At 43.7% G+C, this 24,406-nt stretch overlaps 1 protein-coding gene across 1 annotated transcript; it reads right to left on the bottom strand.

Moving 5' to 3' along the window:
* Positions 1-5,855: 5,855 nt before the first annotated feature.
* Positions 5,856-23,004, bottom strand: LOC115192230 (phosphoglucomutase-1). The gene is made up of 11 exons (XM_029750499.1): positions 22,636-23,004; positions 15,300-15,462; positions 14,648-14,791; positions 14,254-14,379; positions 10,716-10,906; positions 10,259-10,413; positions 9,280-9,395; positions 8,941-9,076; positions 8,439-8,622; positions 7,984-8,118; positions 5,856-6,120 (listed from the first exon to the last, which is right to left on the bottom strand). The coding sequence occupies exons 1-11, from the start codon at positions 22,879-22,881 to the stop codon at positions 6,031-6,033; spliced, it is 1,686 nt and encodes a 561-aa protein (XP_029606359.1). The 5' UTR covers positions 22,882-23,004; the 3' UTR covers positions 5,856-6,030.
* Positions 23,005-24,406: the final 1,402 nt, after the last annotated feature.

The raw sequence follows: 24,406 nt of genomic DNA, 5'->3' as shown, positions 1-24,406 counted from the left end.
ACACACATAATGTGTTTCCCAGTTCGTCCGGTAATGGTTCCCAGGTTGGATTTTGATTGGCTGTCATTACGTCAGGTAATCACAATAAGGCTTGCATTAAGACGCTTTTGGCCTGGAGCTATTAGATGGCTAAATGACTTTCTCTGTGGTTGGTGGGGCATCTGTGTTTTTACAGTTGCCCCTAGAATACTCCGTAGGGGGAACTAGTCCCTTACGACAAAGAACAAGACCATCAGCTAACAAAGCCATCATTCTAAAAGGCCTTAAATAAGGCCTGAAGCGGAGAAAACATACACTACCGTTCCAAAGTTTGGGGTCACTTAGAAATGTCCTTGTTTTTGAAAGAAAAGCAAATTTTTTTGTCCATTAAAATAATTTCAAATTGATCAGAAATACAGTGTAGACATTGTTAATGTTGTAAATGACTATTGTAGCTGGAAACGGCAGATTTTTTTATGGAATATCTACATTACATTATCAGCAACCATCACTCCTGTGTTCCAATGGCACGTTGTGTTAGCTAATCCAAGTTTATAATTTTAAAAGGCTAATTGATCATTAGAAAACCCTTTTGCAATTATGTTAGCACAGCTGAAAACTGTTGTCCTAATTAAAGAAGCAATAAAACTTTAGACTAGTTGAGTATCTGGAGCATCAGCATTTGTGTGTTCGTTTACAGGCTCAAAATGGCCAGAAACAAATAACTTTCTTCTGAAACTCGTCAGTCTATTCTTGTTCTGAGAAATGATGGCTATATCATGCGAGAAATTGCCAAGAAACTGAAGATCTCGTACAACGCTGTGTACTACTCCCTTCACAGAACAGCGCAAACTGTCTCTAACCAGAATAGAAAGAGGAGTGGGAGGCCCTGTCGCACAACTGAGCAAGTGGACAAGTATATTAGAGTGTCTAGTTTGAGAAACAGACGCCTCACAAGTCCTCAACTGGCAGCTTCATTAAATAGTACCCGCAAAACACCGGTCTCAACGTCAACAGTGAAGAGGCGACTCCAAGATGCTGGCCTTCTAGGCAGAGTTCCTCTGTCCAGTGTCTGTGTTCTTTTGCCCATCTTAATCTTTTCTTTTATTGGCCAGTCTGAGATATGGCTTTTTCTTTGTAACTCTGCCTAGAAGGCCAGCATCCCGGAGTCGCCTTTTCACTGTTGACGATGAGAATGGTGTTTTGCGGCGCAGTGTTGTATTTTGAGACAGGCTTGAATGAGCTAAGTATCCAATAGGCAGAGGGTAGAATAATTTGTCTGATTCTCTGGTATGGGAATAATAATAATGCATTTTATTTTGCAAAGTGGTTTCTTGCATCGAACAACACAACATTTTCAGTCACCTCCTTGTCTGAAGGACAAGTGGATGAACAGGTCATTGTCAAGCCCTGCATGTTTTTTTTTTCTTCAAAATTCTCATGGAATGTAGGCCTACATTGAACACCACACATTGGCTGCTACTGTAGGCTGAATGACGGAACAGCTGTCTCCAAGTTAAATTTTATGGATGCGTTTTCTCCATTGCCACTCCGGTAGACTTACATTATGATCAAATAGCCACAGTAGCCTACTTAGCCACTGTTAAAATTGTATTCCATTTTTTTAATTGTAGTCCTTTTATGATATAATAATGTGCAATTAGAAAATGAAACTAAAAGCATAATCTCACATCTTATAACATCTGACTCAAATCTGTTCACATCATTTCAAGCTCATTTCGACTGTGAAACTGTTGAAACATTTAAATGGCTGTCTGATTACATTAACAGATGTTTCCCTAAAAAGCCAGTGTGTTTAAAACATTGTTGATATACATTTCACTTTCAATCAGCTTACAGTATATCCACTTAGACAGTTTTTTCGTAGCTGGATTAGTTAGCGATGGTCAATTAGTAGTATTGCCCTTTTTTGGAAACTCAGACAGGGTCTCAACTTACTGTTGCGAGTTAGAATAGTAGAAAACACAAGGTGCAACTTAGAAATGTGGTTGTACATCAGCAGCATTGTTTTACAACCGGAGTTTCAAGCATGGTTTAGGCCCAACTGAGCAACAGAGCTCTTAAAAGGGTCAATGTCTTCTTAAAAGGGCAATGACATACAGTACTTTGTTATAGAAACAACACACATCTAAATTTGAGTGAAAAATAATTTAGAATCAAATAATAAAAAGTAATTGAAACAGGTTTCCCTCAAGAATTTCCCTGTATTTAACACCATCCATCATTCCTGCAATTCTGACCAGTTTCCGAGTCCCTGCCAATGAAAAACATCCCCACAGCATGATGCTGCCACCACCATGCTTCACTGTGGGGATGGTGTTCTCAAGGTGATGAGAGGTGTTGGGTTTGCGCGAGACGTAATGTTTTCCTTGATGGCCAAAAAGCTACATTTTTGTCTCATCTGACCAGAGTACCTTCTTCCATATGTTTGGGGAGTCTCCAACATGCCTTTTTTGGTGAACACCAAACGTGTTTGCTTATTTTTCTTACTTTAAGCAATTTCTTTTTTCTGGCCACTCTTCTGTAAAGCCCAGCTCTGTGGAGTGTACGGCTTAAAGTGGTCCTATGGACAGATACTCCAATCTCCGCTGTGGAGCTTTGCAGCTCCTTCAGGGTTATCCTTGGTCTCTTTGTTGCCTCCCTGATTAATGCCCTCCTTGCCTGGTCCATGAGTTTTGGTGGGCAGCCCTCCCTTGGCAGGTTTATTGTGATACCATATTCTTTCCATGTTTTATTAATGGATTTAATGGTGCTCCGTGGGATGTTCAAAGTTTCGTATATTTTTTTATAACCCAACCCTGATCTGTACTTCTCCACAACTTTGTCCCTGACCTGTTTGGAGAGCTCCTTGGTCTTCATGGTGCCACTTGCTTGGTGGTGCCCCTTGCTTAGTGGTGTTGCAGACTCTGGGGCCTTTCAGAACAGGTGTATATATAATGAGGTCATGTGACAGATTGTGACATTTAGATTGCACACAGGTGACTTTATTTAACTAATTATGTGACTTCTGAAGGTAATTGGTTGTGTCAGATCTTATTTAGGAGCTTTTTAGCAAAGGGGTGAAAACATATGCACGCACCAATTGTCCATTTTAAAGACATTTTTTAAACAAGTTATTTTTTCCTTTTCACTTCACCAATTTGGACTATTTTGTGTATGTCCATTACATGAAATCCAAATAAAACATCCATTTAAATTACAGGTTGTAATGCAACAAAATAGGAAAAACACCAAGGAGGATGAATACTTTTGCAAGGCACTGTATATTGCTGATAACACATCTGATAATATAAACCACGCATGGTCCAATATGTGAAAATCATTTCAACAATATTTACCAATATGTTATTGGGCCCATTTCTGGAGGGTTGGATGTCCGTTAAAAAAGTCCCCAGAATTGAGCTTCTCAGTCCTTCTACGTAACAATTCTGTATAAAATGATTAGCATTCCCTAGAAGCATGACGGTCATGACTTTCTTACATGAAAGGGGAGGTTAACTTGGCCCCAGTCAATCGACCTGAGATCAACTTAAGTTTCAGTCATGGGATTTTTGTTTTGCTTTATCCCCTGGACTCTAGAAGTCTGTTATACTCAGCTCTCTGCCATTTGGCTAGAAGATCATCTTAGGAGACTCTCTCACACACACACACACACATCCATCCATATTACTCAAGATAATGGTGAGTACATTTCCCAGCAGAGAACAGGAAGAGTAGATTCAGTGGGTCTAACAACCCTCCAGGCTGGCTTCAGGAAAAGGACTGTGTCCCAAATGGCACCCTATTCCCCATGTCGTGCACTACTTTTTGACCAGGGCCCATAGGGCTCTGGTCAAAAGTAGTACACTACATAAGGAATGGGATGCCATTTGGGACATAACCCCGGAATGTCTTTGGAGACATTACCTTTTGGAAACCCTCCCATTTCTCCTATATTGACTCTGGACAGAACCGGTCCTGATCCATCCTAAACTTCTTGGCTTGTTTGTTGATGGAGGATAGAATAACTCACGATTTTAACATCCAGAACGTTGTCTCCTCTTAGAGGCCGTCATCATTAACATTATCACCCCACCCACTCATCTCCCCAGGCCCTGTGAAGGGCTGGCTGGTGGCTAGTTCTGTCTACCTCAGAGCTCTCTCTCTCACAGACTGTCTGCTGAGGGGGATTATGGTCTGGGTCTACCAGAGTTAATTCTCATCAGTTCAAATAGACAGACAACCCTGGCCTGGTATTTGTGGTGGGAAGTGGGCATGAAATATATATATGAGAGTGAGAGGAGAGATTTCTATTTTATTAGGATCCTCATTAGCGACAGCTAGTCTTACTGGGGTCCAACACATAACGACAAATACAGATAAAAGATTTTACAAACATTAACATGCAGTGTGTTTGTTCATCTATCAATTACACATACATGTCAGTACATACACAAATAGGCCACATGGGAGAGACGTTGTGCCGTGAGGTGCTGCTTTATTTGTATTTTTAAACCAGGTTTGCTGTTCACTTGCACTATATGAGATGGAAGGGAGTTCCATGCAGGTATGGCTCTGAATAACACTGTACATTTCATTGAATTTGTTCCGGACCTGGGGACTGTGAAAAGACCCCTGGTGGCATGTCTGGTGGGGTAAATGCGCGTGCCAGTTCTGTGTGTAAGTTGACTATGCAAACAATCCGGAATTTCCAACACATGAATATAAAAACAAGAAACAATGCAGTCAGTCTTTCCTCAACTTTTAGCCAAGAGTCTGGCATGCATAGCATTGATATTAGCCGCTCTGTCCTGGGCCAGCTGCAGCTTAACTAGGGCATTCTTTGCGGCACTTAACCATATGGCTGGACAATAATCAAGATAGGATCAAAATAGAGGCTGCAGGACTTGCTTTGTGGAGTGTGGTGTCAAAAAAAAGCAGAGCAGCTCTTTATCACAGACAGACCTCTCTTGTTCTTTACAACAATTGAATCAATATAATTTGGACCATGACAGTGAGAAAAGAGAGAAAATAGAGAGGGGGAGTCTTGTTGACTATGTAGGTCCCAAGGCTGGTTGGCTGTGATCTCACCACCATAACCACATCCCAGCACTGATCTCTCAGATGATTGGCTAAATCAGGCATTCTGGGAGTGATCGATATCTCTCATCGAATCCGAGCGTGGTAGCAGTAGGGTGTGTGTTTGTGCGTGCCGCTACGGACAACAAAACATACTGCCTTTGCATGTTCAATAAGAAATGCAATAAGCATTAAATATATTTTTCAACATTCAGAAAGTATTCAAGCCCCTTGACTTTTTCCACAATTTGTTGTGTTACAGAGTGGGATTGAAATTTATTTAAGCACATTTTTTGTCAACGATCCACACAATTCTCTAAGGTCAAAGTGTAATAAAAACTAACATTAGCAAAGAATTTATGAAAAATAAAACAGATAACTAGATAATGACTATATAATATATTTTCTTGTTGAAAAACACAATTCCCATTTGACATTAAGCTATTGTGTGTTGGCCAGTGACAAAGAAAAACAACTGAATCCATTTTAAATTCGGCTGTAAAAACAAAATGTGTAAAAAGTCGAGGGGTGTGAATGCTTTCTAAATGCACTGTATATTTAAGCCATAATGCACGAGGGGTGTGTGGTATATGGCCAATATACCACGGTGCCTTATTGCTATTATAAACTGGTTATCAACGTAATTAGAGCAGTAAAAATGCATGTTTTGTCATACTCAAGGTATACGGTCTGATATACCACGGCTGTCAGCCAATCAGCATTCAGGGCTCTAACCACCCAGTTTGTAATGAAAAATATATTGATATCTCCAAAATAAATACACGAGTGCAACATTAGTTTTCTGTAAGGACTTTTTATTCATGGTGAACGAAAGTGTTAGCTTTGAAGGCTTTGTTTGGACATTAGGGTAGAGGTGAGGTGAGATTGTCCTTCTGGAAGTCAGAGGGTAGGCACAAGTTGAACAGTTGAAAGGACTGAGGTACCTTGAAGGGTGTGGCAGAGCATGTCAGTCTATGTGATCACAGTGGGGCCCGTGCGGCCGGTCTTCTCGTGGAGCCCAGAGATCTTCAGTGCAATCTCCACCAGAGGTTTCAGCATGACCTGAAGGAAGACAGTCAACCTTAGACTACCGACCCTTACCATAACCCCTTCCCCGTTACAGTCTTAACAAAATAACTCCACCTGGCCCTCGAGTAGGCCGAGCCGAGCATCTGCGATATTGTTTTCACTTATCCAAACATTTCAGATTTGTGAGCAAGGTGAAGGAGCCGAAATTAATCAGTTTCAGAGGGCCTCTTTATCCAAAATGATTATCAGGGAGTTTCTTCCCCTTCTGCAAGTCTGTCTTTCTTACTCTATCATTCTCCCTCCTGCCCAGAACACTTGATGAAGTGTCAAATCTGTACTTATTTTCATTTTTGTTCACGTTTTTTTCCCCCATGGTTCCTTTTCCCCAACTTCTTCCTGGCCCTGATATCAACCATGACTAAACTCTTAGCCAAACATTCCCTCTCAAGTCAACTAGGAATTCTGGAAGGCACGGTTGTTGGACCTGACGACCCAACGTGTCAAGGCAAATGGTTGTAAGTCTGACATCAGAGATGCACTCAGGTGTGCCTCGAGGATCAATTTTAGTTTATCGTCTGTAATCAACAACGTTGGGAGACAGATTGAGACAGCTGATGTACATTTTTATGCGGATGACACCGTTCTCTTTTCAAGTGGCAGCAGTCTGACTGGCTTTTGAAAAAAACCTCAAAACAGCTTTTAAACATCATTCAACAGAATCTGTACGATTTGAAGCTTGTTCTGAATTCCTCGAAAAACAAAATGAATGGTATTTTCCAATGCTAAACACTTTGAAAACCATGTCATGACTACCTTGGCAGGGCAGTCCATAGAGCAAGTTAAAGCCTTTCAAATATCTGGGAGTTTGGGTGAAAACCTTGTCAGGAAACTCAAGCCGTGTATTGAATTTTATTAGCGGCACAAAGCTTGTTTTCTTTCCCTTTGCCACCAGAGTTGATTTGCTGTACTTTTCTCTCCGTGTTGGACTATGGTGATGCTATTTATGCGCAATCCTCAAGCTCTTCACTAAAGGTTCTTGACTCTGTATATCAGGCAGCCCTTCATTTTGTCACTAGCCAGATGTCTAACTCCTCACTGTGATCTCTACAGTGCTGTCGGCTGGACATAGCAACACGCAGACTCAAGCACCGGTACATTATTATTTAAAAAGGCCATTTTATCCATCCTCTCTTCTAGCTCGAAATAAAAACTGATAAAAGCTCAGATCCCAATCTTGTTTTATACTGACAGTGCCGAACATTAGAACAGAGCATGGGGGAGTATTTTCATTACTCAGTTTTGGAATTCCCTCCAAGCCAACCTAAAACTACAGGACCTGGTTTCCCTAGAAGAGTTCAAAGGACAAACAGATTAACAGATCGTCGAGACATGCATTTGTTCCTACTTGTCACCCGAAGTAACTACTTGACGTTGCCTTACGCATATTGTTTTCCTTGAACTATTTTTTGATTCTGTAATTTGACGTATTGCACTCGTTTCTTTTCGGACTTGTGTCGTGTACATGTTCTTTACTGACATGCTGCTTTTTCTAATCACGATGCATCTTTCATCTGGTTTGATGCATCTTTGGTCCGCCTGTTTGTCTGAAACTGATGTGTCCACGCTGCTGTCTTGGTCCAGGTTTGTCTTGAAAAATATTTATTTAAAAATCGCAACACTACTAATCTGGTGAAATAAAAAAATTCTAAAACAAGCTGTCTACTAGGTCCAGATTCCAGGCCTCCCTGTCCGGGCTGAGGGGGAAGCCTTTTGAGGGCTATTCCCTCTGACAACGTAACAAACCTTGGAAGCGTGTGTAAATACTTCATCTCCCATCGAGCCGTCGTGACAAGTGTAAGGGCACCCCCACTGTGCCCTGTCACATTCAGGTCTCACCTGTGCGTCGCCGTAGATCTTGGCGGGGTCTTTCTCATAGCTGTCTATGTAGAGCCTGACGGTTGCCCCGGCGCTGCCTGTCCCACTGAGACGGAAGATGATCCTGGAGCCGTCGGAGAAGACGATCCTCAGACCCTGAGAGACAGAGAGTTAAACCTGACTATATGATGACTATGGTGAAATGACTTCTGGAAGTCAACTTACTGGAAATATGGAGCAAAAACCAATAACATCAATGGAATTTTTCAAGGTACAGTATGCAAGTGCCTTTGGTGATACTTCATGTCCCTACATAGGGAGGACCAATCGTCAAATGTGATGGTCATCTTTCGATGAACAAAATTGTTATAAATACCCATCATCCGTTATCATCAAACTATACTGACTCAATAGATCCCCCACATTGCATGTTGCAACGGCTCTGCCTAGACACCCCTTGGGTCCCATCTCAATACCTGGTTCTTGGAGACGCTGCCGTCCACGGGGTCGGTGTAGGCAAAGTTGTCAGAGACTGCCACCTCGTAACTTTTATCTCCTGACGAGAACTTCTGGCCCACAAAGGACTTGTCAAACATCGTAGCCTCCAGCTCCTTGATCATGGTGTTGGCTTTGTCTGAGTCCACCTCTTCATAGTCATACCTGGTGTAGATTGGATGAGATGGGGAATGGTCTTAATGGGAAGACTAAATAAGAGCTCTCAACTGTCAATGTGTGCATACTCCACGAGATGAGTGGCGTTAAAAATAGTCAAATGGACCACCTAACGAATGTGTACATTTATGGAGGCTATCATCGAAGAACTTGATATAAAACAAAGCCTAACAAATAGGTCTATAAGTACTCCAATACTCTATGAGAAACAAAGGCCTACAGAATGTGGCCCTGATCCAGATAGACTGTAGTTCTCTAGCTCACCACTGGAGGGTAACAGAGTAGCAGAGTCCATCCCAGACTTACCTGGTGAAGAAGTTCCTGCCAAATTTGTTCCAGTGATCTTTCATGATTTCCTCCACACTCTGCTTCCTGTGGGCTAGGATGGACATCCAGGCCAGCACCGCCCACAAGCCGTCCTTCTCACGGATGTGATCAGAGCCTGGGGGTAAACAACGAAGAGAGGAGGGGAAGAAGGGTGGTGGTTCAGACATGTGCTAACACCTCTCACCAGAATGCCTTGCCCAACTGACTGGAACGAAGTAATACCACCAATTTGATTGATCAAAATGTTTGAGCTGACGGGCCATAGTAAACAGGCTAGATCCATATAATAATACTTGAAAATGTGGGTCCCTCACTCACCAGTGCCGAAGCTCTCCTCTCCGCACAGAGACAGCTTGCCAGCGTCCATAAGGTTGCCGAAGAACTTCCAGCCAGTAGGAGTCTCATACAGATTCATCTTCAGGGCTTTAGCCACACTGGAGGGACAGAGAGAGAACAAAAGAGCTCATTTTCATGTCCTAACTCCGGCACTTAAACACTGATGAGGAAACTAGGAGCGGCAGGTAGCCTAGTGGTTAGAGCGTTGTGCCAGTAACCAAAATGTTTCTGGATCGAAACCCGAGCTGAAAAGGTAAAAATCTGTCCCTGAATAAGGCAGTTAACACACTGTTCCCCGGTAGGCCGTCACTATAAATAAGAATTTGTTCTTAACTGACTAGCCTAGATAAATAAAGGTTACATTTAAAAAAAAATGCTGATTAATGTGCACTGTCCTCCATGACACCTACTGATGTCACAGGAAGGTCAAAAAGAACATTAAGGACAACAACCACCCAAGCCACTGCCTGTTCACCCCGCTATCATCCAGAAGGCAAGGTCAGTACAGGTGCATCAAAGCTGAGACCGAGAGACTGAAAAAGCTTCTCTCTCAAGGCCATCAGACTGTTAAACAGCCATCACTAACTCAGAGGCTGCTGCCTACATTGAGACCCAATCTCTGGCCACTTTAATAATGGCTACATTACCCATATATGTATATACACTGTATTTTGTACCATCTATTGCACCTTGCCTATGCCGCTCGGCCATCGCTCATCCATATACTTACATGTACATATTCTCATTCACCCCTTTAGATTTGTGTGTATTAGGTAATTGTTGGGAAATTGTTAGATATCACCGCACTGTTGGAACTAGAAGCACAAGCATTTCGCTACACTCACATTAACATCTGCTAACCATGTGTGTAACCAATACAATTTGATACATTAATAAATACATATTTAACGCACAACCAAGAAGAAGCTATGAACGGACTGTGTGGGGACGTTAGGCTCACTTGTCAAGAGCTCCGCTTGTGGGCATGCTGCGGGCCAGACCTTTGACCCCAGTCTTCTGGAAGTAGGGGATGCAGGTGATGTTGGCTGCGATGACGGCCACAGAGTCCGATGGGTTGACGAAGAAGCCATGCTTTCCCAGGACCATGTTACGATCCTGTGGAGCAGAAAGGAGAGGGTAGGGAAGGAAAGGGAAGGGGAGGGGAGGGGAGGGGAGGATCAGCGTCTGAACAGACCGCAGCAGAGACTAGGTAGAGACGAGGTTTGGGTGGATTGTGGGCTGATTCAAGGACTGGTTCTACTGACACTACGGGACAAGGAATAGCAAGGAATAGCTTCAATTCCAGGCTTCCTACAGCCGAGTGATGAAAAAGACTTGGGAGTGTGGTAACGTCAGACTATGCAAGGATGAGATGAGGCTGAAATCCAGGACTGATTCCCCCCCAATTGTCTACTTACACCGTCCCCGTCGAAGGCGGCTCCAAGGTCGTACTCTCCTCCCTTCATGGCGTTGACCAGGTCAGAAGCGTAGGTCAGATTGGGGTCAGGGTGGTGACCACCAAAGTCCTCCTTGGGGACACAGTTGAAAGCACCATCGGCAGCAGCCCCCAACTCCTCACAAACGATCTTCTTCACATAGGGTCCAACCACTGTGGGGGGGGGGGGGGCGAGAGGGTAAAGGTTATTATGTATAGGGGTGTGGATGTGCATTGTGTGTGTGCTGGGAATCTAACTGAACTAAAAACAGTATTTAAGAGATTAGACTCATTTAGACAACATGTCACAGTCCTGAAGACAAAACGGTGTTTGCCGTGGGGATACAAACAGTACTGAGAGCAGGAATCTAGCTCATCTACCTTGCTTAGACAGACATATATATATACACGCACACACACACACACACACACACACACACACACACACACACACACACACACACACTTGAAGTCGGAAGTTTACATAAACTTACAGTGGGGGGAAAAAGTATTTGATCCCCTGCTGATTTTGTACGTTTGCCCACTGACAAAGAAAGGATCAGTCTATAATTTTAATGGTAGGTTTATTTGAACAGTGGGAGACAGAATAACAACAAAAATATACAGAAAAACACATGCCAGAAATGTTATAAATTGATTTGCATTTTAATGAGGGAAATAAGTATTTGACCCCCTCTCAATCAGAAAGATTTCTGGCTCCCAGGTGTCTTTTATACAGGTAACGAGCTGAGATTAGGAGCACACTCTTAAAGGGAGTGCTCCTAACCGCAGCTTGTTACCTATAAAAAAGACACCTGTCCACAGAAGCAATCAATCAATCAGATTCCAAACTCTCCACCATGGCCAAGACCAAAAAGCTCCCCAAGGATGTCAGGGACAAGATTGTAGACCTACACAAGGCTGGAATGGGCTACAAGACCATCGCCAAGCAGCTTGGTGAGAAGGTGACAACATTTGGTGCGATTATTCGCAAATGGAAGAAACACAAAATAACTGTCAATATCCCTCGGCCTGGGGCTCCATGCAAGATCTCACCTTGTGGAGTTGCAATGATCATGAGAACAGTGAGGAATCAGCCCAGAACTACACGGGAGGATCTTGTCAATGATCTCAAGGCAGCTGGGACCATAGTCACCAAGAAAACAATTGGTAACACACTACGCCGTGAAGGACTGAAATCCTGCAGCGCCCGCAAGGTCCCCCAGCTCAAGAATACATATACATGTAAGTCTGAAGTTTGCCAATGAACATCTGAATGACTAAGAGGACAACTGGTGAAAGTGTTGTGGTCAGGTGAGACCAAAATGGAGCTCTTTGACATCAACTCAACTCGCTGTGTTTGGAGGAGGAGGAATGCTGCCTATGACCCCAAGAACACCATCTCCACCGTCAAACATGCAGGTGGAAACATTATGCTTTGGGGGTGTTTTTCTGCTAAGGGGACAGGACAACTTCACCGCATCAAAGGGATGATGGACGGGGCCATGTACCATCTAATCTTGGGTGAGAACCTCCTTCCCTCAGCCAGGGCATTGAAAATGGGTCGTGGATGGGTATTCCAGCATGACAATGACCCAAAACACACAGCCAAGGCAACAAAGGAGTGGCTTAAGAAGAAGCACATTAAGGTCCTGGAGTGGCCTAGCCAGTCTCCAGACCTTAATCCCATAGAAAATCTGTAGAGGGAGCTGAAGGTTCGAGTTGCCAAACGTCAGCCTTGAAACCTTAATGACTTGGAGAAGATCTGCAAAGAGGAGTGGGACAAAATCCCTCCTGAGATGTGTGCAAACCTGGTGGCCAACTACAAGAAACGTCTGACCTCTGATTGCCAACAAGGGTTTTGCCACCAAGTTCTAAGTCATGTTTTGCAGAGGGGTCAAATACTTATTTCCCTCATTAAAATGTAAATCATTTTATAACATATTTGACATGAGTTTTTCTGGATTTTTTGGTTGTTATTCTGTTTCTCACTGTTCAAATAAACCTACTATTAAAATTATAGACTGATCATTTCTTTGTAAGTGGGCAAACGTACAAAATCAGCAAGGGATCAAATACTTTTTTCCCCCACTGTAGGTTGGAGTCATTTAAACTCGTTTTTCAACCACTCCACAAATTTCTTGTTAACAAACTATAGTTTTGGCAAGTCGGTTAGGACATCTGCTTTGTGCATGACAAGTAATTTTTCCAACAATTGTTTACAGACAGATTATTTCACGTATAATTCACTGTATCACAATTCCAATGGGTCAGAAGTTTACATACACTAAGTTGACTGTGCCTTTAAACAGCTTGGAAAATTCCAGAAAATGATGTCATGGCTTTAGAAGCTTCTGATAGGCTAATTGACATCATTTGAGTCAATTGGAGGTGTACCTGTGGATGTATTTCAAGGCCTACATTCAAACTCAGTGCCTCTTTGCTTGACATCATAGGAAAAATCAAAAGAAATCAGCCAAGACCTTAGAAAAAAATGTTAGACCTCCACAAGTCTGGTTCATCCTTGGGAGCAATTTCTAAACGCCTGAAGGTACCACGTTCATCTGTACAAACAATGGTACGCAAGTACCATAATGGCCATAATGACCATCGTTATGTTTGGAGGAAAAAAGGGGGGACGCTTGCAAGCCGAAAAACACCATCCCAACCGTGAAGCACGGGGGTGGCAGCATCATGTTGTGGCGGTGCTTTGCTGCAGGAGGGACTGGTGCACTTCACAAAATAGATGGCATCATGAGGATAGGAAATGATGTGGATATATTAAAGCAACATCTCAAGATATCAGTCAAGAAGTAAAAGCTTGGTCGCAAATGGGTCTTCCAAATGAACAACGACCCCAAGCATACTTCCAAAGTTGTGGCAAAATGGTTTAAGGACAACAAAGTCAAGGTATTGGAGTGGCCATCACAAAGTCCTGACCTCAATCCTATAGAAAATGTGTGGGCAGAACTGAAAAGGCGTGTGCGAGTAAGGAGGCCTACAAACCTGACTCAGTTACACCAGCTCTGTCAGGAGGAATGGACAAAATGCACCTAAGTTATTGTGGGAAGCTTGTGGAAGGCTACCCAAAACATTTGACCCAAGTTAAGCAATTTAAAGGCAATGCTACCAAATACTAATTGAGTGCATGTAAACTTCTGACCCACTGGGAATGTGGTGAAAGAAATAAAAGCTGAAATAAATCCTCTATTATTCTGACATTTCACATTCTTAAAATAAAGTGGTGATCCTAACTGACCTAAGACAGGGAATTTTTACTAGGATTAAATGTCAGGAATTGTGAAAAACTGAGTTTAAATGTATTTGGCTAAGGTGTATGTAAACTTCCGACTTCAACTGTGTGTGTGTGTGTGTATATATATATATATATATATATATATATATATATATATATATATATATATATATATAAAGCCAAGTCAATACAAAACATGGGGGATGGTGGAGGTGTCATACAGCAGCCAGCACCAGAGAGGTAGGCAACAATATGTGATCTGTACCTCCATGCATGGCGTCCAGACGGACTTTAATGTGATTGGATCCAGACACCAGCCCCTTCAAGGCATGGAAGTCGAAGATTCCCCTCAGCATCTCAGCGTAGGCCTCCACAGAGTCCACAATCTCCACTGTAGAGGATAAACAGCAGAGTTAGGATTGATAAGACTGACTGTAGCATTTTTGTAGACTCAGGAAAAAACAGACAAATTATCAAACTATATTGCATATGCACATACTTTAGATCACAGTGCTTTACTGATTGCAATAACACCTGAACTTCAGTGCCTTGCCCAAGGATCTGTACCAGTGAGCTTCTCACAGATTTGGTATCCAAGCTAACCCATCCCAGTCAGTTGAGATCTGACACCCAGCTAATCCCGTCCAATCCTACAATACCTGTCATGGGCTTGAACGTGTCCACATTGAAAGTCTGCTTGCCGATCTTGGAGATGTCCACTTTGAGGTCAGGGCATATGTGGTACTCTGTTATGCTCTTGCTGATCTGGAAGATTTTGTCTGTGATTCCCTCTGGAGCAGGACCTGGGGGCAGAGACATACAGTAGGGTGAGGAGGATAAGGAAGAGGTTAGAGAAACAGCCATACTCCACCACTCTGTATACTAAACTTTGTCTTAAAATTATCAATTGAAGTATCAGCATTGCTCTGCTCACACTATCCTGAAACGTGCTCCACCTTACTAGCTCTGGCTTTGCCGACAGCTACTATGAAAAAAAAAAAGAGTTACTGATGTGGTTGTCCCATCTAGCCATCTTAAGATGAATGCATTACCTGTAAGTCGCTCTGGATAAGAGTGTCTGATGAAGATTTACATTTACAATTTAGCCATTTAGCAAAGGTCAGTGAAGTTTAAACGTTACCCTCCAGCACAGTCTCATCCCCTGTTCCCATCTCTCACCGGTCTCTCTCCTCTATGGGTTTTCCCTTCCTCCCTCCTGTGTCTCTCTTTCCAGTCTCTCTCCTCCCTTCCCATCCCCTTCCTGTCTTCCTACCTCTCCATTTCATCGCTCTCCTTCCTATCCCATCTCACCTCCGGAGGCTATGTTGTACTTGATGCCAAAGTCTCCATTGGGGCCACCGGGGTTGTGGCTGGCCGTGAGGATGATTCCTCCCACAGCTTTGAGCTTGCGGATCACACAGGACACAGCAGGGGTGGACATGATGCCATCCTGACCGATGACCAGGTGGCCGATCTACATGGAGATAGGAGAGAAAGCGAGGGACGGGGAGAACAATGGGCTAATCAGCTTTCTCCGGTGTCGTTTTTTTATATATGTTATACTGTGTAGAATATTCCCTGCCATTCTGCGCGTGCCACATTTGCATATTCTCTGGTCGGAACCTGTTGAGTGGAGTAGCGCATTTCCCCCCTGGCCTTTTGTTGTTTCATTATTAATAATAACTTTGTACATGTGTGCATTCCTGCAACAATAAGTACCTTTTAATTTGTATCAACATTTCCTTGTTGTAATTATGCTGTTGTTTCTACTCAAGCACACAGAGTTAAGTTATTTTCCATTGCAGCTAATTGATTTGCACGTGGCGGCCTCATGCCCAATAATTGGTACATGTATAGAGAATGAATATTTGTTTTCGTCCTGTCGTGACCCTTGTATATATCTTTAAAAAAAAAAAAAAAAAAAAAAAAAAAAAAAAAAAAAAAATCGCATTTCTTTTTTAAATATTTTCCTAAACCTCAACTTCTAAATACTCTCCTGCAACCCGCCTCACCCAATGTGGCGTGGATCTGTTTTTTCCTAAAGTATTTCTATTTACTTCGGATCTGGAATCCCTCAACTGAAGCTAGCCAGCTAACTACCTACCAGCTATCAGTCAGCAAACCATTGCTAGCGGTCATCAGCAAACCTTTAGCTCGGAAAGCTCTCGCTAGTTCGAACAACTTGACTCAAACCAGAGCATAACGGACCTATTATTATTATTTTTTTTTTTTTTCTTCCCATATCCCCGGATCCCTACCACAAACTCTGAACATTTTCATCTGGATCTTTGCAACTAGCTAACCGCAATCCCGGGTGACTACTCCTGGCTAGCGTTTCTATCCCGGAGCAAGCACCAATTAGCCTAAAGCTAGCCCGGCCAGGGCTCCTGTGCTACCACCGAAACCCACTCCTGGGCTACAATATCCGGACCCCTTCTATTGCCGGTAAGGGGCATGGAACCCCGCCGATCCTCTACGACTGGAATACCAACATAATCTGCCCGAGGATTTCAACAGGCCTCTCAGGCGCGACGTCCGCTGAAGGCCCATTCTGCTAACCGCGGCCTACTAGCTACCTAGAGCTACTTGGAACCCTACTAATTCCACAACTGGTCTATCGACATCACCGCACGAAGAGGCAAAAACAAACTTACCCCCATCGCAACGTCCTCCAAAGGCTAACTTGCTAGCCCCGGTCTGTTAACTGCTAGCTTGCCAGCCCCGGTCTGCTAACTGCTAGCTTGTTTAGCCCCGGCCTACTGTTAGCTTGTTAGCATCGGCCTGCTAACTGTCTGAATCGCCGTGTCCCCAGTCAGCCCAACTACTCACTGGACCCATATGTTCACTTGGCTACGCATGCATCTCTCCAATATCAATATGCCTCGTCCATTACGGTCCTGGTTAGTGATTACTGTCTTATTTCACTGTAGAGCCTCTAGCCCTGCTCAATATGCCTTAACCAACCATGTTGTTCCACCTACTACATATGCGATGACATCACCTGGTTTAAACGTCTCTAGAGACTATCTCTCTCTCATCATTACTCAATGCCTAGGTTACCTCCAATGTACTCACATCCTACCTTACCTTTGTCTGTACACTATGCCTTGAATCTATGCTATCGTGCCCAGAAACCTGCTCCTTTTACTCTGTTCCGAATGTGCTAGACGGCCAGTTCGTATAGCCTTTAGCCGTACCCTTATCCTACTTCTCCTCTGGTGATGTGGAGGTTAATCCAGGTCCTACAGTGCCTAGCTCCACTCCCACTCCCCAGGTGCTCTCATTTGTTGACTTCTGTAACTGTAAAAGCCTTGGTTTCATGCATGTTACCATTAGAAGCCTACTCCCTAAGTTTGTTTTACTCACTGCTTTAGCACACTCTGCCAACCCGGATGTCTTAGCTGTGTCTGAATCCTGGTTTAGGAAAACCACCAAAAATCCTGAAATCTCCATCGCTAACTATAACATTTTCCGCCAAGATAGAACTGCCAAAGGGGGCGGTGTTGCAATCTACTGCAAAGATAGCCTGCAGAGTTCTGTATTACTATCCAAGTCTGTACCCAAACAATTCGAGCTTCGACTTCTAAAAATTCACCTTTCCAGAAACAAGTCTCTCACTGTTGCCGCTTGCTATAGTACTCCCTCTGTCCCCAGCTGTGCCCTCGATACCATATGTGAATTGATTGCCCCCCATCTATCTTCTGAGCTCGTGCTACTAGGTGACCTAAACTGGGACATGCTTAACATCCCTGCCATCCTACAATCTAAGCTTGATGCCCTCAATCTCACACAAATGATCAATGAACCTACCAGGTACAACCCCAAATCCGTAAACACGGGCACCCTCATAGATGTCATCCTAACTAACTCGCCCTCCAAATACACCTCAGCTGTTTTCAATCAATATCTCAGCAATCAGTGCCTCATCGCCTGCATCCGTAATGGGTCTGCAACCAAACGACCACCCCTCATCACTGTCAAACACTCCCTAAAACACTTCCGCGAGCAGGCCTTTCTAATCGACCTGGCCGGGGTTTCCTGGAATGACATTGACCTCATCCCGTCAGTAGATGATGCCTGGCTATTCTTTAAAAGTGCCTTCCTCACCATCTTAAACAAGCATGCCCCACTCAAAAAATTTAGAACTAGGAATAGATATAGTACTTGGTTCTCTCCAGACCTGTCTGCCCTTGACCAGCACAAAAACATCCTGTGGCGTTCTGTATTAGCATCGAATAGCCCCTGTGATATGCAACTTTTCAGGGAAGTTAAAAACAAATAAACACAGGCAGTTAGAAAAGCTAAGGCTAGCTTTTTTAAACAGAAATTTGCATCCTGTAGTACTAACTCAAAAAAGTTCTGGGACACTGTAAAGTCCATGGAGAATAAGAGCACCTCCTCCCAGCTGCCCACTGCTCTGAGGCTAGGAAACACTGTTACCACTGATAAATCCACTATAATTGAGAATTTCAATAAGCATTTTTCTACGGCTGGCCATGCTTTCCACCTGACTACCCCTACCCCGGTCAACTGCCCGGCACCCTCCAAAGCAACCCGCCAAAGCCCCCAACATTTCTCCTTCACCCAAATCCAGATAGCTGATGTGTTGAAAGAGCGGCAAAATCTGGACCCATACAAATCAGCCGGGCTAGACAATCTGGACCCTCTCTTTCTAATATTATCTGCTGATTACTAGCCTGTTCAACCTCTCTTTCGTATCGTCTGAGATTCCCATAGATTGGAAAGCTGCCGCGGTCATCCCCCTCTTCAAAGGGGGTGACACTCTAGACCCAAACTGCTACAGACCTATATCTATCCTACCCTGTCTTTCTAAGGTCTTCGAAAGCCAAGTTAACAAACAGATTATCGACCACTTCGAATCCAATCGTACCTTCTCCGCTATGCAATCTGGTTTCAGAGCTGGTCATGGGTGCACCTCAGCCATGCTCAAGGTCCTAAATGGCATCATAACCGCCATCGATAAGAGACATTACTGTGCAGCCGTATTCATCGACCTGGCCAAGGCTTTCGACTCTGTCAATCACACATTCTTATTGGCAGACTCGACAGCCTTGGTTTCTCAAATGATTGCCTCACCTGGTTTACCAACTACTTCTCTGATAGAGTTCAGTGTGTCAAATCGGAGGGCCTGTTGTCCGGACCTCTGGCAGTCTCTATGGGTGTGCCACAGGGTTCAATTCTCGGGCCGACTCTTCTCTGTATACATCAATGATGTCGCTCTTGCTGCTGGTGATTCTCTGATCCACCTCTACGCAGACGACAACATTCTGTATACTTCTGGCCCCTCTTTGGACACTGTGTTAACTAATCTCCAGACGAGCTTCAATGCCATACATGCCTTCCGTGGCCTCCAACTGCTCTTAAACGCAGGTAAAACTAAATGCATGCTATTCAATCGATCACTGCCCGCACCTGCTCGCCCGTCCAGCATCACTACTCTGGACGGCTCTGACTTAGAATACGTGGACAACTTCAAATACCTGGGTGTCTGGTTAGACTATAAACTCTCCTTCCAGACTCACATTAAGCATCTCCAATCCAAAATTAAATCTAGAATCGGCTTCCTATATATCGCAACAAAGCATCCTTCACTCATGCTGCCAAACATACCCTCGTAAAACTGACCATCCTACCGATCCTCAACTTCGGTGATGTCATCTATAAAATAGCCTCCAACACTCTACTCAACAAACTGGATGCAGTCTATCACAGTGCCATCTGTTCTGTCACCAAAGCCCCATATACTACCCACCATTGCGACCTGTACGCTCTTGTTGGTTGAACCTCGCTTCATACTCGTCGCCAAACCCACTGGCTCCAGGTCATCTACAAGTCTCTGCTAGGTAAAGCCCCGCCTTATCTCAGCTCACTGGTCACCATAGCAGCACCCACCCGTAGCACACGCTCCAGCAGGTATATCTCACTGGTCACCCCCAAAGCCAATTCTTCCTTTGGCCCCCTTTCCTTCCAGTTCTCTGCTGCCAATGACTGGAACGAACTGCAAAAATTACTGAAGCTGGAGACTCATATGTCCCTCACTACCTTTAAGCACCAGCTGTCAGAGCAGCTCACAGATCACTGCACCTGTACATAGCCCATCTATCTACCCATCTCATCCCCATATTGTATTTATTTATCTTGCTCCTTTGCACCCCAGTATCTCTACTTGCACATTCATCTTCTGCACATCTACCATTCCAGTGTTTAATTGCTATATTGTAATTACTTCGACACCATGGCCTAATTATTGCATTAACTTAACTCATTTGCACTCACTGTATATAGACTTTTTGTTTTCTTTTGTTCTACTGTATTATTGACTGTATGTTTTGTTTATTCCATGTGTAACTCTGTGTTGTTGTATGTGTCGAATTGCTACGCTTCATCTTGGCCAGGTCGCAGTTGCAAATGAGAACTTGTTCTCAACTAGCCTACCTGGTTAAATAAAGGTGAAATAAATAACGTGTAGACCGTCTTCTTTAATTATAACCGCAGACACGAGAGGTACTCATTTCATAGCCTTTATGGTATAATTTTCTGTTCATGCGTTTAAGTCCATTTCTCCATTAGTTCTGCATTCTGTATGCTACTATGGCGTCTGAGAATCGCAAGCTTCTTTTTTTTTACTCCATTGAAGTGGTTGGTCACCATGGCCCTTTGGCCTGTGTAGCCACTTGGCCTGTTCATTGTATAGCTCTGCCCTGCCCCCTTGTGGAGCTTTATAATTAGGTTGCCTGTGTTAATCAACGGTGCATTATAACTGTCATATTGTCAATATGCCTTACTGTTCTAATAGCTGCTTATTATTTTACCGCTGTGATATTGTCTTGATGCTTATATCCTGATATTGTACCAATATTGCATACTAATTACCATTTCTTTACTCTGTACTTTCAGAAAACCACACACACACACACACACACACACACACACACACATTTTGAAACCCCTGTGAATATATTTCCATTAAACATCTTAAACATCATAACTGGACATCTTTCTTACCGAAGATTGAGGCCGGCTTTTGTACGACTAGCAACATTTAGTGAACGCACTGTAGACTCCTTTACATACTGTACATCCTATTTATTTGATTACATTCACCCATTCAGTCTACACACACTGTGAGGATGACAATAAGAGAGGAGTACACTGATTCAACATGCCGGTGGTGAGGTCAGGCTGCTATGTGGGAGCTAAACAAGCAACTGAGCGACACGGGATAGTATGGGAAGTAAACAATGTTTGGGGGTTGGTAGGATATTGTGTTTACAATATTGCGAAAACTACTGGGCAGCATATATCCTCGAGGTTTGAGCATTGGGCCATTAACTGAAAGGTCACTGGTTCGAATCCTGGAGCTGACAAGGTTAAAAAAAAAAAAAATCTAAAAAAAAGGCACTTATCTCCAATTGGGCCTGGGGAAGTGTCTCAGGGGGAGTTGGGATATGCAAGAAACATATTTCCCTTACACACTTGTGTGTGTGTGTGTGTGTGTAACAGGACAAAAATAAACCCTCCCCAAATTATTATTTTCATCATCAGTCTATTGTCCGTCTGAGACTACATCCGGGTAACATCCCCTTTAACTTACCAAATAGGCCTACATCGAAAGTTAAGATGACATGGGTAGCAAATGAAACGCAGCAATACATTATTCATCATGAATATGATGCATGTAGAGTTGATGTGATGATCATGATGTTCGTTTTGTGTAGGATCATAACGGGACAGATCATATTGGAGCTATATGTGTTCAGCCAGGAGGTCATCGTGTGTCTAATTTAACAAGATGTGCCTGTGTACCCAAACACCCATCTCTCTGTAATGCAAACCGCAGGGCTACGTGACAGCACACCACCACGCCTTCCTCTAAAGTCGCAGAGGGAACGAACAGAACAAACGGCTGTGCGTGCCGCTGACATCCAAAAAAAACAGCCTCTCCTAATAAAATAACCCCTCAGCGTTGCACTTTTTCCCCCCGAGTATTACAAACTTGCAGAGAACCGTTGCCTTTGTTTGTATACTAAACATTCATGGCAAGGAAGAGTGCTCACTGACTGGATATGCTACATAAGGGGAACCGGATGGTGTAGTGTTGTTTTGCGTCACTTGGGGAAAGGGCAAGGGTATCCTACCATTTAACATGCCATCTCCGTGCACTTCATCGAAAGATCAGCGGGGTCATTTAGCACCAGAGACAGTCTAAGAACTCCACTTGACCCCTATCACGTTCCGATACATGGGGCTTGCACGTCATTCAACTTCAAAGTCCATGAGGATCCAATACTTTCTTTCAAATTATCCTATGCATGTTTTGATATGAGAGAGAGAGAATTGTCTTTTTGGATTATATATTCCAAATAAATATCTTAAGCAAATGTAGGCTCACACTGATAGTTATTTTAGTCTACGTGACAGCAATTAAAATGAATGTATCCTCCAACTTCAACACAATCACAGAAGCGCTACAATGTATCAACGACTGGAGCTGCCACTGTCAACACCCGGAGCTGTCAAAGATGCTAGGCTAGCTGCTGATGCTATGCACGTTTGAGGGTGAGGCCTAGGTTTAAGAGTGATGTTTCAGGGACTACAGCTGGACTACGACAGAGTTATTACTGACCCCATTAGCAGCGGCGATCTGGATGATCAACTGAATGGCATCTTTCATGAAAAACCTTCCATCTCCTCCCACTACGAGCAGTCCAGGCTGACGCTCCGCTGGGTCGATGCAAGAAATAATGCTTTGGATGAAGTTCTCTGCATAGTGCTCATTCGTTTGGAAGACCGTCACCCTTTTCCTCAGGCCACTCGTACCAGGCTTCTGGTCGGGATATGCCTTGGTTTTGACTACTGTGATTTTCGTCATTTTTCCAAAACAAGTTGACAGCCCGTGTGATCCGCTGATTCAATGGAGGCGAATGCGCCCCACAGCCTGCCACAAGTCCCCCTTGATCGGATCCCGCCCACTTTTAGATTTAAAACGACAGTACTCCAATTTCAATTCAGGCCTGTCAGTGCATGAAGGAAACCATATTTCGCTTTGTAAGTAAGGATCCAAGATGTTGGATGCCACCGTGTACAGTGCCTTCAGAAAGTATTCATACCCTTTGACTTATTCCACATTTGGTTGTTTTACAACAGAGCTGTCAAACTCATTCCACAGAGGGCCGAGTGTCTGCAGGTTTTTTAACATTTTCATTTCAATTTAAGACCTAGACAACCAGGTGAAGGGAGTTCGTCACCGTATTTCATGAATTCAGAAACTAGGCTCTCCATGGAATTAGTTTGAATGTGTGTTACAGCCCGAATTCAAAATGGATGAAATATTTTTTTTCACACCCATAATGACTAAGTGAAAACATGTTTTTAGAATTTTTTTGCAAATGTATTGAAAATGAAATAGAGAAATATCTCATTTAGATAAGTATTCACACCCCTTAGTCGATACATGTTAGAATCACCTTCGGCAGCGATTACAGCTGTGAGTCTTTCAGGGTAAGTCTCTAAGAGCTTTGCACACCTGGATTGTACAACATTTGCACATTATTCTTTTTAAAATTCTTCAACTAGTGTTGTTGATCCATCCTCAGTTTTCCTATCACAGCTAGTAAACTCACTGTTTTAAAGTCACCATTGGCCTCACCAGTCACCATTCCTCTCTGGCAACTTGAGTTAGGAAGGAGGCCTGTATCTTTGTAGTGACTGGGTGTATTGATACACCATCCAAAGTGTAATAACTTCACCATGCTCAAAAGGATATTCAATCTCTGCTTTCTTTTATTAAAATGTTTACCCATCTCCCAATAGGTGCACTTCTTTGCGGGGCATTGGAAACCCTCCCTGGTTTTTGTGGTTGAATCTGTGTTGGAAATGCACTGCTCGACTGAGGGACCTTACAGATAATTGTACGTGTGGGCTACAGAGATGAGGTAGTCATTCAAAAGTCATGTTAACACACTATTATTGTCCATGTATCACGACTCAGGATATGACCCAGATGGAAACAAGAGACAAAGGGCTGTGAGACCGAGGTTTAATCCTAGACACATGGAAAGTGGGATGTATACGGAGAGTGCGGGGCAACAGAAGACAAACAGCAGTGGGAGATGTGGAAAGGGCCGATAAAGCGGGCGGAAAGTTTACGGGACTCCACCAGGAGGGGCAGATCCCGAGTGGAGAGACGATAGCGGGGAGCCGGGGTCCGGGAGCCGGGGTCCGAGACGATAGCGGGGAGCCGGGGTACAGTGGCGGTCCACTTGTCAACAATACCTGGAGGTGGCCTTAAGAAGAGTGGACCGGGCTCTCTTCCAGGTACGCCGACCGCGGCGGACAAACACCTGGGTCGAGAGTATGTTGATCTCTACCTCTTGCTCGGGGAAGAGCGGGGGCTG

Source organism: Salmo trutta, chromosome 4 (genome assembly GCF_901001165.1).
Source record: "Salmo trutta chromosome 4, fSalTru1.1, whole genome shotgun sequence".
In the NCBI taxonomy this organism is placed as follows: domain Eukaryota; kingdom Metazoa; phylum Chordata; class Actinopteri; order Salmoniformes; family Salmonidae; genus Salmo; species Salmo trutta.
This window is presented reverse-complemented; position numbering and strand designations above follow the sequence as displayed.

What these genes read in the sequence shown, in the direction of transcription:
- LOC115192230 (XM_029750499.1), bottom strand. Translation starts at nt 22,881, where the DNA reads ATGACGAAAATCACAGTAGTCAAAACCAAGGCATATCCCGACCAGAAG. An exon ending in GCAGCGTCTCCAAGAACCAG is followed by an intron (nt 8,119 to 8,438) that starts GTATTGAGATGG and finishes TCTGTCTCTCAG; the next exon opens with GGTCTGAGGATCGTCTTCTC. An exon ending in AGATCTACGGCGACGCACAG is followed by an intron (nt 6,121 to 7,983) that starts GTGAGACCTGAA and finishes GTCTTCCTTCAG; the next exon opens with GTCATGCTGAAACCTCTGGT.